A 17,161-nucleotide genomic window follows, 5' to 3' on the forward strand; every position below is an offset into this window, starting at 1 on the left:
GCGGTTGCAGCCAGCCCCGAAACACCCCGGGAGAGGGGGCGGAAGGGACCCGGCGAGGAGGCTGGTGCTCAGCTACGGCCTTCTTCCTCCTGCTGCTGCTCGCAGGGTCCGGCGGCATCATTAGCGAGGAGCCATGACCCAGGGGAAGGTAGGTGGGAGGCCAGTGCTTGGATGATGACTCGTCCTGCTTGCATAATCGTTGCATGTTGGGGGGGGTGAAATGGGTTGAAGGGAGGGGATTTAAGGAATAAAACAATTGCTGTGGAGGGGGGAGCTGGGTACCCGTGCACAGCCTGGTGCGTTGGCCCCTGCGACGGGGGTGTCTTTGGCACAGGAAGGGGGTGGAGGGTTGTGTCATTATGGCATTGGGGGCTGTTTTTCCTGGTGCTGGATGGGGAGCTCGACCCTGCTGTTGGACCTGTGGCTGTTTCCTCCACCCGTCCTGGATGTCGGGGAGCTCAACGGGGTGCTCGTGCTTTCCCGTCCATGCCCCCAGCAGTCAGCACTTGGCACCTGCCCTGAGCACCTCCTTCCTGCTCCAGGGAGCTCTGGTTTTTTGGGGTTCTCCAATGCTCAGGGACCGGGGGGGGGGGGTGTTTATGCATCCTCTGCCAGCACAGGGCACCATTGCCATGACAACGATGCAATGCTGGAGGCTGCCTGGATGCAGGCGGCACCGTCCCTCTTGTATCTCCTTGGGTATCTCTGGGGGTCTTGCATGATATTGGCCACCCTATACCCAAGGGCTGTGTAACGGAGGACAGGGCGAGGAGAGTCCCTGTGAGCTGGCAGAGGAGGTGGCACAGTTATCCCGATGCAGCTGGGTCTGCTTGTGGTGCACATCCCAGCCTGGTACCCTGGCTTTATATAATTTCAAGGGCCTGTTACACCTTTCATTTAAGACCTTCTTAACAGGGACTGTGCTGTCTGTTGCAGTGCTGGTTAGTTGATCTGCTTCACTTTGGACTTCTTGCGGTTCCAGCCCTGCATCCCTGTGATCCATGGGGATGCTATCCCTGACGCTGAGCTGTCACCCCCTTTGGCAGCGAGGGCAGGATACCAGGCTCATAACTTATCCTGGGATGACAAAGATCTAGAAGGTTAAATGGATGCTGTTCCCAAGGAGAAGCAAGTTCTCAGGTGGCCTGAGGCTGGCTCTTTGCTGGGATTTCATAGCCCGAAGACATGGGATCCCAAGTCCCTTAGCTGCATCTTCAAATTACAGAAAGCAGCAAGGCTGAGCCTCTAGACGGGCAGAGAGGAATGAGCTAGAAGAAAATGTTGGAGGGCCAAGCCAGAGCACTTCCTGGGGGCTAGGAGAAACTCCCCCAAATGTGCATGTAAGTGGAAAGGAACGAGTTCAGGGTTTTCTACCCAGTAACTGAAAGATCTTTTTTAAGGGGAAATTTAGAAAGAAGTAGGCTGAAAAGCAGAGAATTATTTGAGAACTTTCCAGTGTTACATATGAGCCTGAGGCACCACGGAGGACCCTGGGCAAGGCTGTGTCTCCCCTCAGACCTGGTTGCCTATAATTTTTCATCCCCTTTAACATGCCAGGTGTTTTCCCATCTCTTCCCTCAATCGCAGCAGAGGACGCTCCTTCTTGGGGGTGCAGGGATGGGTCCACTGCCAGCTCACAGGATTTACTGAGCGCCCTTTGAGTTCCTGGGATCCAACGGAGGGACCTCCAGACCTCTGTCCGTGCTCTGTTGGGTTCCCATTGCAGGGCAGTTTCTGTGCTGCTTTTACAGTCTAATCTCTCTATCTGCCCCCCCCGCCTTTCTGTGCAGCTCTCTGTGAACAACAAACCCCCCAACTCCGAGGGGCAAGGGGAGAAGAAGGACAATGCCACAGCTCCACCAGCTCCTCCGACCTATGAGGAGGCGACAGCAGGAGAAGGGATGAAGTCTGGTGCTTACCCTCCTCCCCCATCAGTCCCGCTCCACCCCAGCTGGGCTTATGTCGACCCCAGTAAGTCCTTCTGTGGCTGTACCCAGGGTGAGCCCCTTGCAGAGGGGTGCAGAGATCCCCCCTACGGGCTTGTAGAGAAGAGGGGAACCAGGGATGTGGTGCCCAGTTTGGTCCATGGTAGAGCTCACCCTAGAGCTGTAGCTGTAAGCTCTATAAGTCCATATCTATATGTAAAAGCCATTTCACCCAACCACTAGACCACACTGCCTTCCAGAGGTGGGACTAAACTCCAGTGCTCTCTCTGCTCTCCTTCCCAGTACCGGAATGGGAAAAATCCCCTCTCCCAGCTTGCTGGTACTGGGCAATGCCAGGGCTGGGGAGAGCCCTGGTGCAATGCTCCCAGCTCTGCAGGCAGCACCCCCCCTCCAGCTCCTGCTCAACCCCAGCTTTCAAAGCAGCTGCTGAACTAGCAAAATCAGTGTCGTGGCATCAGTGATGTCTGGCTGCTATGAGCCGGTGTTCAGAGCCAGTGGAGGCTAAAACATGGCTGGACTTGAAGGCCGAATTGTTCCAGCATCAGCCTGTGTGGCCAACTCCTCAGCAAACAAACAGCTTTTCTTCCCTGGGTGCTGCGTGCAGCTTCTGCTCGGTCGTGACAAGTGGACAAAGGCTCGACTGTGCCCAGTGCAGGGGAACGGCTGTGTAGCGGCACGTTGGGATGGATGCAGGACACAATGGCCGGCAAGCAAGTCTGCTGGGGTGGCCAACTGCTGTCAGCACAGCTTGAACTGGAGAGAGCGCTGGAGGGACTGGATTTAATGACTCCTGAGTCCTCTCTCTCTGCTCAATCCTCTTCCTCTGCTGTGCTTTGCTGGCCGCCTGTTCCATCCATCAGGGATGGTCGCAGCTGCAGGGATGGAGATGTTTAGGGAAGGGGAAAGAGCAAGCTCAGCCCCTCCGAGATGTGTGTGCCTGCACACTCCGATGGTTTCACAGGCTTTTCCCATTCTTGTTTGCCTTCAGGGGTCAGAAACAGAGGTGATAAATAACCTCCCGGCTTGCTATAACAACCATCTGGGTCTTTCTACTGTCATGATGAATTAGGATGGGTAAAGCCCAAATGGGTTAGGATGCTGGTATTTTGGGTATCCCAGAGGACTTTTTTAGGTGATGTGTCATCTCTTGTCCCCTCCCTGACAAGCCTGGCAGGATTTCCTCTCTGCAGCTGTGTCCTGATCCCTGCTGATGTTTTCCTCTGATTTCATGTCCTTCTCCCCTTTCCTTGCCCTCGGCCACGCTGCAAGCTGTGGCTCCTGTACCAGGGTCTGGGGCGGCGGGGGTACGTGCCATGGGGCTGTGTCTAACAGCTTATGTGGGACTGGAAGTAGCTGGAGAGAAGTGGCACGTGTTTTGGGTTGCTTTCTTTAATAATGAGCTCAGGACACACTGTCTTGTTACCTCAGATGTGGCCACAGATGGGAGGTGATGGGTGCTGGGGACACTAGCTGGTGAGGAGGAAACCCCCTCCATTCCTCTGAGGCATTTAGGTGCCTAATTTGGTATTTAGATGCCCTGATTGTTTTGACGCAGGAGGCACTGAAGTGTCCCGGGGATATGGGCCTCAGGTGCTCTCGGCCCCGCGTGGGTGATGACAGATCTTGCAGAAATGCAGGGAGGATGCACTGCAGGAGTTTCATCTTCACTGAGGCGTAGAAGAAGGCACAAGAGATTTATTAGGCAGAAGAAGAGCACAAGGGATTTATTTCCTGCCAAGAGCATCTTTAGGATGAGGCTTCTGCAATAAGAGCAAACAGCCTTTGACCAGTAAAACAAGAAATCCAGGACCAGGGCCTTGAGTTTGGCTTTCCTGGTGTCTGCAGCCTGTCCTCTGAGTTTGAGAGGGTCTTTCCTCCATCTACCTGGAGGATCTGAGTATCACTGAGCTAAAAAGCTTTGAGAAGGAGGGGAGGCATCTGTCAAACAGGGAGGGACATGAATGTATAGCTGGTGTAATCGCATAAGCCTTCATTCTATAGGAAACCCAGGCGGGGAGACTTAGTAACAGGGAAGGGGATATTTGCAAGATAAGTGAATAGCGCAGGGGAATGATGCGCTAAGACAACTGAAGTTTCAGTATTTGTTTTATTTCTTCTTGAGCGTGAGGTTCAGGAGATGGAGAAGGCTGATTCTTACATCTAATTTGTGCAGCTGATCTTAGCAGGGAGAAGCTGCTGCTTTGGGTTTCTCCTCGCAGTGCCCTGCCCTCCAATATCGTCACTGCTACCTTCATCCCTGGCTGTCGGCACAGTCGCCTCCCCAGCAAGCAGAGGTTTTCTGATGTTTCCCTCCATCTCCCTTCAGGCTGCAGAGCAAACTGATGCTTTATGGGGCAGCCTTCCTCCTTGCCCATCTGCAGGGAAACTCCAGCAACAAGAGCTTGTATTCGAGAGCCCTCAGCAAAGCAGGGCTGGGTCCACACGATTTTTGGTGCAGTGATTTTTGGGGAAGGTACTCTCAGCAGTAGCATCAGGGTTGTTTCTCCCTTGTTTAGGCTTGCTGCTAAACCGTTCTCTGACTCCCTGCATAGAAATCAGATTCAGGGGTGGATCTTATGGAAAAGCTGGCTGTAACGAGGTCCTCCCAGAGGAGAGGGCACACTGTTGACTTAAGACACGACACAGACAGTCTAAGCTCAGGCAATTACAGAGCAGCGAGGGAATCCTCTTGCACCAGAGCTCCTGATGGGAATGACAGAGGTCCTGAGTCATGGCTCCTCTGGAGGATGCTTTAATATGCAGTGAAAGGCGAGCGAGGATATGATACAAGCCCTCTAATTGCCATTAAAAATATGGTGTTACCATAGACAGGAATTAACCCTGGTGTCCTTGTCGTGCTGGAGTTTGCAGAAGTGGTTCCCCTGCTCTGTTCTTGGAGATGGCCCTAATAAGGTGCAGGAGTGGGAAGGGAGCAGAGTGCATCCCAGCAAGCCTCTGTTTTGCAGTGCAACAAGAAAACCTTGAAATTTGGGCCTCTTGAGCTGTAGTCAATCACTGGGGTCAGATTATTGCAGCTGGGGAGGGAAGTGGGTGATGGGAGCTGATCTGTCTGGCTTCTGCTTCAGGCACGAGCCCGAGCTATGGCAGTGGCGGGTACCCAGGGGACACAGAAATGCTCACGACCTTCAGCTGGGATGACAGGAATGTGCGCAGAGTGTTCATCAGGAAGGTAAGGGGCAAGGCTCTCCAGGCTCAACCTTCCCCTGTGAAGGCAGGAGACCAGCTCTGAGCCCTTGGAGGGACCTGGCTGCAATGGCTTGGCTGGCTTCCCTGGGCTGGGTGGGAAGCAGAGAGTCTGCGGGTTGCCCATGGGTTGCCTCTTGTTGCAGGTTTATGCCATCCTGATGGTCCAGCTCTTGGTCACTGTCGTTATTGTGGCTTTCTTCACCTTCTGGTAGGTCTCTTGTGTAACTGTAATGCTTGCTTTGTCCCGTGTATGACCTGTTCCTGAATTACCTGTTACTTAGGGGTGTTGTCGGTTATGTAGATACCTGAATTTTTTTCCCCATGTGCTCCAATAGAAAAACAAAACTGAGGGAACCCTGAGACATCCTTCAGTGCTTCTGCTACCTTTCCTGCATGTCCTCTGGATGGTGCATCGTCTCTTCTGGGTGCTATCCCCAGCCAAGAGGCCTGGGTTGCTTGCCCTTGAGCACTAACTGCTGTATTTTTCCTTTGGGAGTTATCAAGGCCATCAGACCCCAGCCTACCTCAGCTTTAGGGATTGGGTTACCTCCCCTTGCAGAAGCAGATACCCCACACTCGAGCAGCGGCTGTCTCTAGCTCGGATGACTGAGCATTTTGGGCATGTGCAGCTCACGTTGCCTCCGGAATAAATAATGAATCACCGTCAGCCTGAGGATTTCAGCTCTTTAACAACTTCTCAGAGAAGGCAGCGGCTGTTCCCCGAGCCAGCCTGACTGTGCAACTGATAGCAGCAGGGCTGTCTTTCTGACTTGACAGGTTGAATTTCTTTCCAGTTGGTCAGTCTGCTGGATAGATTCAGCCGTGGCTGGGGGTTTTGGGGGGTTTTTTGGTGTTTTTTTTTTTTACATACCCCATGCTGCATCACCCCATGTGTGTTCCTAGGTTTAATTTAGCAGCAACTTGTAAAGTGATTGGCTTTTTTATGCTTTCTGCTCAGCATCCCTTTTCTCTGTCTTGCAGCGAGCCAGTCAAGGGGTACATTCAGACGCATGCTGCCTGGTATTGGGCTTCCTAGTGAGTATCTCTGTCTTCTCCTATGGCCATGTATGCTCCAAACAGCTCTGGATGGGGCTGTGGTGATGTGGAGACACTTTCCAAACACTTTTGTATCTTATGTGTGAAGAATTGCTCTAATGTGTGTACAGGGGGAGGTGGGGAAATTCATGGATAACTCTGAGGTGAGAAGATAGGAAATGTCACCTAAATGAGTCTGAGACATGAGAGATACTAGATATCGACAAATACTTTCAAAAAGAGGGCTTGCTGCTCTACAAACCAGGGTCAAAGTACGTACATGAGTATTGCTTGCAGAGCAAATCGGGTAAAACTGGGGAGCTTCCAGGAAAACAGTGCAGAAACCCAGATGTGAGACCTGAAAGGGTGCCTAGGGTAGGGACCCAGATGTGAGACCTGAAAGGGTGCCTAGGGTAGGGACCCAGATGTGAGACCTGAAAGGGTGCCTAGGGTAGGGACCCAGATGTGAGACCTGAAAGGGTGCCTAGGGTAGGGACCCAGATGTGAGACCTGAAAGGGTGCCTAGGGTAGGGACCCAGATGTGAGACCTGAAAGGGTGCCTAGGGTAGGGACCCAGATGTGAGACCTGAAAGGGTGCCTAGGGTACCTTAGAGGCTTAATTTTGGGTTTGTCCCATTGAAAGCAAGGAGATTGCCTGGGTTTACATCACATGCCTGGATATGCAACAGATGAAGGGTGCAGGCAATGGTAAGGGGAGGGATGCATCTGGAGGGGATAGGAAGGATGTTTGTGGGGCTGTCATGCCTGGGTCTTCATCACGGAGCTGCTCTCAGTGCCCAGACTTTGGGATGCCATTCATTAGTCAAGCTTGGTCCAAAAGGTCAGCTCGGAGGTAGCGTAGCTGTGCTTCCATGCGTTGGTATATTTGCAGTTGTGCTGGTTTCCTGGATGCCACTTGTGTTAGTGCTGCTAATTAAGCAGGCAGAGTGTGTGATGCAATTGTCTGTGAACAAGGCTCTGTGAACTTGGCTTTAATTAGCTCACACCCAAATCATGAAATGCGTCCGGGCCTGGAGATGATACACCAGCTTATATAACTTAGAAAAAAAGACCAAAAATAGCAATAATAGAAGGGAACTGACATCAGCATGCCTCTTTGACCTTAAAGGAAAATAATGCGCTCCTTCTTGGCCAGTTGGTAGACTGGAGAAGCAGCATTGCCTTGTAGGGAGACAAGACCAAGCTCTGCTCAGGTTTATGCTTTGACCTTTGGGTTCATCTCCTGTAGCTTACTGGACAGTCAGCATTTTTATCTTTCAGTAGGAGCAAAGCCGTCTTGGGCCAGCTGGGGGTAGGGTCTGTACTTGAGGGACTTAAATTTTGTCTGTCCTTTCACCGCCCAGCAAGCCAACCCTTCCCTCCATCCCAGTGTCTCCAATCGCTTGTCCTGATCTGGGTCTGGATCTCTTTCACACAGAGACACCCCAACTCTCTATATCTCTCTGTAAAATAGAAGTGAGTGCCCTAGGGTGCTTTTTCTACTGCTGGGGTGGTGGCTTAGAGGGAATAAAGCAAGAGCAGATGTGCAACAAGGGATGCAAAGGAGATGGACAACTGCAATGGCTCTCTTTGCTCCCTACGTTCTTTCTTTCCATCCATTCAGCTGTGTCCACTCCAGCTTTCCTGGTTTCCCCGTGGGAGAGCAATGCTCAGGTTTATCTCTGGTGCATTTATCATGGCCTGTGGGTTTTGCCGTCACGTTCATTTATTAGACCTAAGGTGACTGGCTATCGTGCAGCCATCGGCATGCTTGGAAGCTGCTTTCCCCCCCCAGGCGCTGGGTGAAAGCAGGTAAGCAGGTTCCCACTGTGCCATAACCCATCAGCACTGTGGAAAAACACCCGGGCTGCGTGATGGCCAGAGCAGAGGGAGACCATCCCTCAGCTCTTGGATTTTTTTGCTTTGCTGAAGGGTCAAGTCATGTGAGATAAATAACTCTCCTGTGACCTGGGGATAGCTTGTGCAACAGCATATTAGGCTTGGGTCTGCGAGCTTTACTGACCTCAGAGGATCTTTCTGCTGTTGAACTCTTTTCCTCGAGTGCTGGTGCCAGTAACATGGGACCAGTTCCCTTCTCTGACACAGACCTTCCCTCTGGCCTTAGGCAAGTCACTTTTACCAGCCCTGTGAATCTTGGTTTAAGTGCTGCTGAAATCCCAGCAGGGTGCTGGGATTGATCCCACCGAGCCAGGAAGTGCCTGGAAATGAGGGGCAAAGTCTGGCCACCTCCGGATGAGCAATTCACGCGCTAAACACGTTTGGGTGCTCCATCTATCCTGGACCTGAATGCTGCCCTTGCTCTGCTCTAAAACCATCCTTCAGGTTTCTCAGGGACGGTTGTGCTGTCCCACCTTGGACTGGCGTAAGCAAAGTAGGCAGCTGCGGGCAGAAAACTGCTTCAGCGAGAGGTAGTTACTGCCTTGCTTCCTACCCTGCCTCAACTTCTGGCATGGTGCTTGTACGTTAAACAGCGCAGCAGAGCACTGAAACTTGTCAGCTGGAGAATTCTCTCCTGCATCAACACACAATGCTTGGGCTTTCCTCCCTAAACTGCTCTCTTTCTTGTCTTTGCAGTGCTGTTTTCTTTGTGACCTACTTGATTCTTGCTTGCTGCTCCGGACCCAGGTAAAATATTTTCTTTTTGGATTTGAAACAGCCCTGTGAAATGAAGAATGAATGTTTTTCCTCGTTTCAAGTGTGACCAACAATGTCGCAGAGATTGGATGGGGTCATGCTGACACAGTGAAGTAGGGACCAAGGTGGCAGCTGTATTTTCAGGCCTGATGCAGTTGTGGGTTGCCGCAACACAGCATTAAAAGCTGAAGTCAAATTGCAACTGGAAACGGAAAGGAAGCTATGTTGCAGCAACGATTGCATCGCTGTGTAGCTCCGAACTCTCATTATTAAATACTGCAGAGGACGGTCGTCTTGGCTCTCAGTGGAGCCGGGCACTGCTGACGGCTTTGCTGGAATATCATGGGGACGTCTGCCCTCTTGGTCTAGGAGCACTCCAAATGCTGTCTCATTCCCAACAGGATGACTGTCCCCTTGCACTACTCCTGCCATTTGCTGCACAGGCCATTAATTATATAGCACATCTTATGCAACCTGTTGTGCAGTGCTGCTAATTACCTCTGCCCTCCCCATCGCAGGGCTGACCAGTCCCTGTTTCTTCACTTGCAGGAGGTATTTCCCATGGAATCTGATCCTGCTGAGCATCTTTGTAAGTAGCACACCTGGACAGCGTCTGCCCTGCCCCTGCAACCAGTGAGGGTTTCATAATGGCTCCAAGCAGGAGAGACGTCTGGTCTGGATTCCTGCAGAAAGCCCTGCAGAAAGTCCTCTAATTGCCCTGCACTTGGGCTGAGGAGCTGTAATTGAACTAGAATGTGATAAGCAGGAAAGAAGGGAGCCTCTGTTTAAAAAAAAAAAAAAAAAACGCAACTAAAAAAAAAACCCCTAAACAATGCCTGCGGAGGCTGGTCAGTGGTGGGAGCTGGGGGGTAGGGTGCTGGAGTTCTGTGCAAGAGGGGTAGAGGGATGAGAAGGTGGGACTGCTCTCAGGGTGGTGGCCTGCCCTCACTTTAACCTGCCCTGTGGATATTAATCACTGGAGGATTAGAAACTATGTAAAAATTGCTTTTCTTGAGCATCCATTTAAGGGGCTTCACTGCCCTTATCACTGTAATCAAAATGTTTTATCTGTGTGTCTCCCTGGGACGTGAATGCAGGACTAATGTGGTTCTCCTTCCCTCCCAGACACTCTCCATGGCTTATCTCACTGGGATGCTCTCCAGGTAGGTTGAGCATGCGGTCTCTGGAGGTTTTCTGGTCTATGTCCTGTCTCTTCCTGCAAAAAAAACTTCCCTACTTCTGAAATATATGGGCCACCTGATCTCTTTGGAGCTGTTCCAGTAGCCACACAAAGCCTGACCTTCCCTTTTGAAAACACTTTTTAAAGAGGCTCTCCAAGACCTATGGTGGCATCCCCTTCTCTGTCGAGTTGGGGCAGCACAGGGTAGTTCCTGGCTGTGTTAAACCCTACACGAGAGCACTAGAGAGCCAGGGGCACGGCAGAGCCTGCCCAGTGGGCTATAGGGGACTACCCTATCCTGTGATCTCGCCTTTTCCACTAAGCAGCACTTTAGCAGATGGGGCTGGAGTGAGACAAGGAGTTTTTTCCAGCAGTTTCACGGTTTTTGTAGTCTACAGCTTGCTCCCTTTTGCTTGTGTTTTTACTGTTACAATCTGCTCACAAGATCAGCCCTGGTTCACGTGGGTCCCTGGTGATGAGGCAGATGAGCCAGTGGGTGTTGATGGATGTGTGCTGGGGACAAAGAAAGTAGTGGCTTCAGCAGCTCGGGGAAAATACCAGTGATATCACTCTCAAATCAAACCAAAGGGGAGAGTGGGGACTGGCTTTTCTTAGGGCTGAGCCTGGTGCTGTAACCAAAATCAGTAGTCAGACATACAAAAAGAATTATAACCTAAGCCCGCAGTCTCTCTGCCTGTTCAAATCCTTCTTTCCCTGCAGTTTGCCAAGACTCAAACCCCTGTTACGAGCACATCAGTAGCGTAACAGTGACTGCAGCTTTCTGATTTCTCATTGTGCTGCAATGACGACGTTTGTCATTCCATGTCTACTACCTCCCAGTTTGAATCCTCCCCCTTCTCCATCTGTCCATGGACAGATAGATTTTTATAGTAAGTGCCCATCTTAGCTGCTCATGAGTTCCCAGAAGGCACAGACATGCCCTCCTGCCTGCCCTCTTCTATTTAAAGCAGGAGGAAAACCCATTTAGTCTTTTTTAAAGTGTTTTCTATCTTTCCCTTTTTACATTAAGGGGGGACACCGATAATTTCAGTGCTGTTTGTGCCCCTAGGACTCATGCTTTACCTGTACACCTCTGCTAAGCTTCTGCCTGCCTTAATCCCTCCTTCCACCTGTCCCTGTGGGAAACACTGAAAAGTGGTTTTGCTGTTCATTTTGCAGTTACTACAATACCAAGTCGGTCCTTCTGTGTCTGGGGATCACAGCCCTGGTGTGTCTGTCTGTCACGATATTCAGCTTCCAGACCAAGGTGAGTTTGTGCTGATCAGTCCCTCTAGGAGAGGCATCTCCCAGGGGTAGAACCACAGGGTCAGGCAGTGCTGAGGGCGGTGTGAGGGGCAGGTCTGTAGGGCTCTGGATACAGGAGCAACCTGAGGGAAGCTGGGATGTAAAGTGAAGGTTACAGGAAGATTAGGACAGACGCTGGGGTGAGGGATGTGTCAGGGGAATAGATAGGGCTGGAAGATGCTAATGCGTGGGGGCAAGGTGGGGTTGTTTTTGAGGATTACGCTGTGGGGTACAGAAGGGCACTGGCACAAATGTGTGTGGTGGGCTTTTGGATTTCAGGTATGTGATGGGTACTGAGTTCTTGCCCATGGCACTAAAGGGGATATGGTAAACATTTGGATCTGTGTGCCGTACAGGTGGGTGTTGGGCTGTAGGACCTGAGATGCAGATGAAGCAATTGCCGTGTGACAGCAAGAGGGGTGTGCTGCTGGAAAGTCCCTCCCTGTGGACACAGGGAGGTTTGGCTCCCCTCGCTACCTCCTGTTTCGGCCCTCTGCACTTGTAACGTCATGTTCTTTACCTCCGCAGTTTGACTTCACCTCCTACCAGGGTGTCCTCTTCGTGATGCTCATGGTACTCTTCTTTGGTGGCATCATCCTGGCTGTGATACTGCCCTACCAATATGTGAGTGGTGACCTGCGCCCCTCCTTCCTCGCCCAGTGCTACCAGTCCTGGTGCAAGGCTGGGAGCTGATCAGCCTAAAGTGGGCAAGCTCCAGGGCTGGGCTTGGGAGGGGTGTCCCAGCCTGCTCTCCAAAAATGTGCAGAAACACCAACAGAAACAAAAGGCAAGACCAGGTGGCTGTTGCCTTCTTGTTGTACAATCAGATATCGGGCTGTAGGACAGCACTGGCCTGGGGCTTGAGGAAGTTTGCTTCTGTTCCTGGAGCTGTGTAATGACCCCTCGGCAGGTCACATCACCTGCTTGTGCCTCAGTTTCCCCTCCAGTAAAACCAGGGCGGTAAGCACATTAAAGCATTGGCCTGCCCAACACAAAACAGAGCTCTCGCCCCAAATTCAGGGCAGGACTTGGACTCCGGACAAGTGCAGTGGGGTGCCTGTCTGGCCAGACCTGGCTGTATTTGCTGTATTCACACTAACATCAGGCGCTGTCCTGCAGTGTTTAAATCTTGAGGCTCAAATTGCTCAGAAATAAGCCCCTCTAGAGAGGGGCTCGGGAACAACTCCTGACCATGAGTGACTACCTTGTCACTCCTCCAACTGCTGCCAGCCCCTCTTGCATGGGTCCAGCCCCTCCCTTCAGCCGCCCTGCTTTTTTGGTTCAGACCTGATCACAGCTGGTGTTGGCTGTGCCCGGCTGAAATCTTGGAGTGGCTTGTGACCACACCTGATAGAGGATTTGGTGTGGCAGCATGGAGTGTCTGGCCTCCATCCAAGAGTCTCTCATTAGGTGAGCTGTCATTCAGGCAAGAGCCTGACAGACCCTGGAAGATGCTGATGAAAGAGGGAAGACGTGTGGGGCTGTGCAGCCACCATTAATCACCCTGAATGCCTGCTTGTGCTGGACACAGAGGCACCTGGCTTTGATCACGGCAGCCTTTAAGTGATCTCCAAACCCTTCACATCTTACCTGGCTTCACTGGGGACCTAATCATACTTTAAGGGCCAGACCTACAGGAGACACTCCCACTGGTACTAGTCCCAGAGTTGGTCTGATGATGGACAAATACACAGGCTGGTGTTTCCAAAACCAGGAGCTTGGATTTTGGTTGACTTGGCTTGAGATCCACCTCCCCCCTGTGCAAACGTGAGGGTAAACCAGCTTGCAGTGCCAAGCTCCTGCCATTAAACTGTTGAGACAACTACTCTTTATCTTGTAGCTTGTCAAGATAAGCATAGCTTGAGGCAGCCCTGTAATGAGCTTGTCTCTCTGGGGAGGCAGGCTGCGATCTCTGGGTTGAAGCGGCTGTCCATGTGGGCACCTCCTCCTGGAATATGGGCAACTCTTCCATTAGTGCTGTGTGCTACTGTGCCACAGCAAGCAGGGGCTTGGTCTTGATCCTGGTGAATTGCCTGCTGTGACTCCAGCAGATGAACACATTTAAGTTATGCTTGTTAATTAAAGCTGGGTCTGGCTCTTGGAAGCATTTGGTGTTTCTTCCAGTGGCATCAACCTTGGGTAAATAAACACCTAGGGCTGCTGCAAAATATTTTTCCATCAGGATAGGGCTAAGATATTTCCACAGAGACAGCAGCGGTGTTGAAGTAGGCTATTTGGAAACACAAGTACCTGATCTAGAAGCTCATGAGCCAAGTAGACACAATGGCCACAGTGGGAGGGGAAACTGAGGCACAGTGACCTGTTTTTTTTGCCACGAAAAGGTCAACAACAGAAGCTGTGTTGGAGCTGGAAGTGGTGCAAGTCCATCCTGGGCTATTAGAGCACTTTCCCTAACACATGAGAGCTAAGCCCTCTTCTGTGTCAAGTCCTAATTAACCACTTTTCTCCCAGGCACTGACTGATGGATTTGTTTCCTTTAGGTCCCCTGGCTCCACGCGATCTATGCTCTGCTTGGTGCCATTATCTTTACTATGGTAAGTGGTGCTGGTCATGGGGCCTGGGAATGTGCTGGCAGGAAAAATAAGCAAATAAACAAGGAATAAATGCTTTTAGCCTTGAAAGGTGGTTGGGGAAGGGAGAAGAGCGAGTCGCAGGATTGCAGAGAGCTCCACATCCTCACATGGCTCATGAATAGCAATTATTGCAGTGACCTCAGCCTTGTCCCGAGAAAGTGTTGGTGTACGTGACAGTGCTGGTGCAGAGCACGGTGTGATTGGCAAACCCATGCTGTATGCGCAATACTAGGTGTGAACAGCAGAAAGCATTGCAGGGACAGGGCAAAAAGGCATCTCTGGAGTGGTAAAAGTGGAGATTAAGCTTTGGCAGAGCAGTGGGAGCTGGACTGCAGGGCTGAGAGGGGCCTGGGGATGAAGTGAGGCTGCAGAAGTGAGCAAAGTCAGGTTGGGGCTGGTTGAGTGGGAGTGGGCCAAGGACTGGGTATGAGTTTGACTAACAGAAACGGAGGTACAGAAAGAGCGAGAGGCCATGGTTTGGTATTAAGGGGCATTAGGAAGGTTCATTGCAGGCAGGAAAAGCCCTGAAGCTGGGCAGCTCCTCCAAGAAAAGTTGAAAAGGCTTGATTCATTCTTTTGACTGTTGCCCGGCAGTCCCTCCTGCAAGCCTCTTCCCAGAGCAAGTCCTGGCAGTGCTGTGCTTGCTATTCAGGTGTGGGAGTTGTTTGGGAAGATGCTTGGCATTACCTTGAGGTGGGGGTCAGGAGGAGGGCTGCCTTGGGGTTCAAGGCGGTGCCCATTGGGCATGTTGTGAATAAGAACAGTTGGGCAATTTCATTTATTAGCTATAATAAAGCCATTTTAAGTAAGCTCGGATATTTCTTCTGTGATTCATGATTAAAGCCTGCTCTGTAAAATACAAGTAGGCTAAACATCTTATAATTGCCCCATAAACTCCAGTCAGAAACCCAGCTGGTGGAGTCTATTGTGCCAGGTTGGTTAGCTCAGCCTGACGGTGTCTGGGGGGATCAGCTGTTATTTATGACTGGGGAGGGCAGAGGTGCCAGCCGCCCCCAGGTGATGGCAAAGACGCCCTGCCAACCCTGAAGAGCTCCATGCCAAGGTGTCTGTCGTGGGCTAGATTAACAGAGGGAGTAAAGGTGAGATGGGAGAAGATATTGAGCTTGAAGTCATGCAACAAGGTGCAGGTTTTCTTGCAGCTGGGCCACCAGCCTGCCCTGTAGCCCATGGTTGTTCCTGTGAGCGCTGTGTCTCTGCAGGCAGGCTGGGCAGTGGATTCCCACTGTGATGGCTTCACTGGTAAAATCTGCCCTGCACTCAGTTGTGTTTGTACCTCAGAAAGGTGTTAGCTCCCCTCTGGGTCTGGCTACCTTTGGCAGCTCTGCAGACCTTGGTGCTGCCCAGGATCTGGGGTTTCTTGCTCTTTATTGCTCTGGTCTTGCTGCTGCTGCAATGTCATGTTGGGTCCAGGTCACCTTGTTACCTGGCAGGTGTTTGAGCTGGGGGAAATCTGGGAATAAAAAGTCGTAGGGACTGGCTGAGGAGGAACAGGGAGAACTGCTCCACAGCTCATCCTGGGACACATCTGGGATGGATGAAGCAAAGGGGAACCTTGGGAAAAAGCATGAAGGAAGCAGGCCTGCAGTAATAGTTAGGCTCAGGGTTTGACTATCAAGAGTGAAATGAAGGAAGGGGAAAGTTGCAGCTTGTTCAGTGCATTGTTCTGAGCTTTTAAACTGCAGTTATTACAGCCCATAAAAAGTGGCTGCATTTTGGTTCTGTGTACAGTGAAGCAATTGGAAGAACTCCTATCATGAGGGCATTTCTTGCCTCCACGTGCCAAATCTCCATGTGACTGTTATTGGGTTTCTTCTTCTTTCCTCACAGTTCCTGGCATTTGATACCCAGATGCTGATGGGGAATCGTCGGTACTCGCTGAACCCAGAGGAATACATCTTTGGAGCCCTCAATATCTATCTGGACATCATCTACATCTTCTCCTTCTTCCTCCAGTTCTTTGGCTCCAGCCAGGAGTGAGTGCAGCAAGAAGTATCTTCTCTTTGCTGGCTAGATGCAAGTGTTTGGAAAAAAAATATTAGAAGAAGAGGAAAAGAGGGTTAAAACAAACAAAACCAAACCCACCCTTTCTGGCCCACTAGCAGGCTCCATTCAATCAGCTGAGCAAAGCCCCTGGGTTCCTTATGCAGCTTGTATATATGCTGTTAGGCCTTTGTGACCCAGAAAGCAAAGTAGGGCTTAAGTGTTGTGTCTCTTCTGCTCCCTCCACTCCTACTGAGATCAAACCAGACCAGAGACTGGGAGGCATGAGACCAAGATCATCTTTTCCCCAGAGGCTGTCAGAGTTGCCTGCCTGAGTCCTGCACATCATGGGATGTTGAAGTGCTGAGAACAGCTCTGCAAAGGGAAAAATAACATTAAGGGGAGGAGAGTAGGGAATTTTGCTGGGATCCTGGCAGGAAAGCCAGCTGAACAAAGGGAAAAGGCTAGGGAAATCCTTGCTTCCCCCTGTTTCTCTCCTGCCTTCATTCAGAGCCTTGTGGCCTCTACAGAGATATATTCCTGACAGTGCCTGCTTTTAGAAGTGCAGAGCACAGGATCATGTAGTTTGGATGTCCCAGCAATCAGTCCTCCAGGCACAAGGGAACCTGTTGTTCAGGACATGCAGCCTCTTTGAGGACATCCCTAATGCCCTTGCAGGAAGAATTCATCTGTATCCTTTGCATCTGGCCATGGAGCTGAGTTTGTACTTTCTTTCCTTCCCAGAGTGGGACAGCAGGACCACCAGCTGCTGGCTCACCTCCCCACCCAAGGGAGACATGTATGTCAGGTCTCTCTGAAGTGTGACTCTTTACCTGGGAGGGTTGTGGTCCCATGTAAGGATTATTGGCAGAGAAGAGACGAAAGAGGCTGAGTTTCAGAGCCCATGCAAAGCCAGGCACCTCCTGATGTGGGAAATAGGGTGGCTGAGATCCTGGGACCCATCATAAGGATCTGATAACTTCACAAAATTGTCTTGGTTGCTCGAGATTAATGGTCCTAAGTGGTTGCTACCCAGAGACCGAGGCTAGGGTGAATGCCTGTTGCTCAAAATGGGCACTGCTTTGTAGCAAACACCAATGTTGCTTCTTCCTCTTGCTCTGGCCATTTTCCAGTTTTGCTCCCCCAAACGGGCATGTCAGGAGAGCACTGGGTGCCTCTGAATGCTCAGGTAACTTTCCATCTCCCCCTTGCTCACATTCCCCTGTTTGGGGATTAGC

At 51.2% G+C, this 17,161-nt stretch overlaps 2 protein-coding genes across 2 annotated transcripts in view; one reads left to right on the top strand and one right to left on the bottom strand.

Annotated features, from left to right (window-relative positions):
- Positions 1-17,161, bottom strand: part of POU6F1 (POU class 6 homeobox 1) — a 224,966-nt gene that overhangs the window by 134,719 nt on the left and 73,086 nt on the right. The gene's annotated exons all lie outside the window — the stretch shown is intronic.
- On the top strand, positions 134-15,920 carry FAIM2 (Fas apoptotic inhibitory molecule 2). Its single transcript, XM_075525557.1, has 12 exons — positions 134-148; positions 1,791-1,971; positions 5,033-5,136; positions 5,297-5,361; positions 6,135-6,188; positions 8,784-8,834; positions 9,393-9,432; positions 9,969-10,006; positions 11,203-11,290; positions 11,857-11,952; positions 13,830-13,883; positions 15,771-15,920. Exons 1-12 carry the CDS (start codon positions 134-136, stop codon positions 15,918-15,920), a joined length of 936 nt encoding a protein of 311 aa, XP_075381672.1.

This window comes from Mycteria americana, chromosome 26, assembly GCF_035582795.1.
Source record: "Mycteria americana isolate JAX WOST 10 ecotype Jacksonville Zoo and Gardens chromosome 26, USCA_MyAme_1.0, whole genome shotgun sequence".
NCBI lineage: Eukaryota > Metazoa > Chordata > Aves > Ciconiiformes > Ciconiidae > Mycteria > Mycteria americana.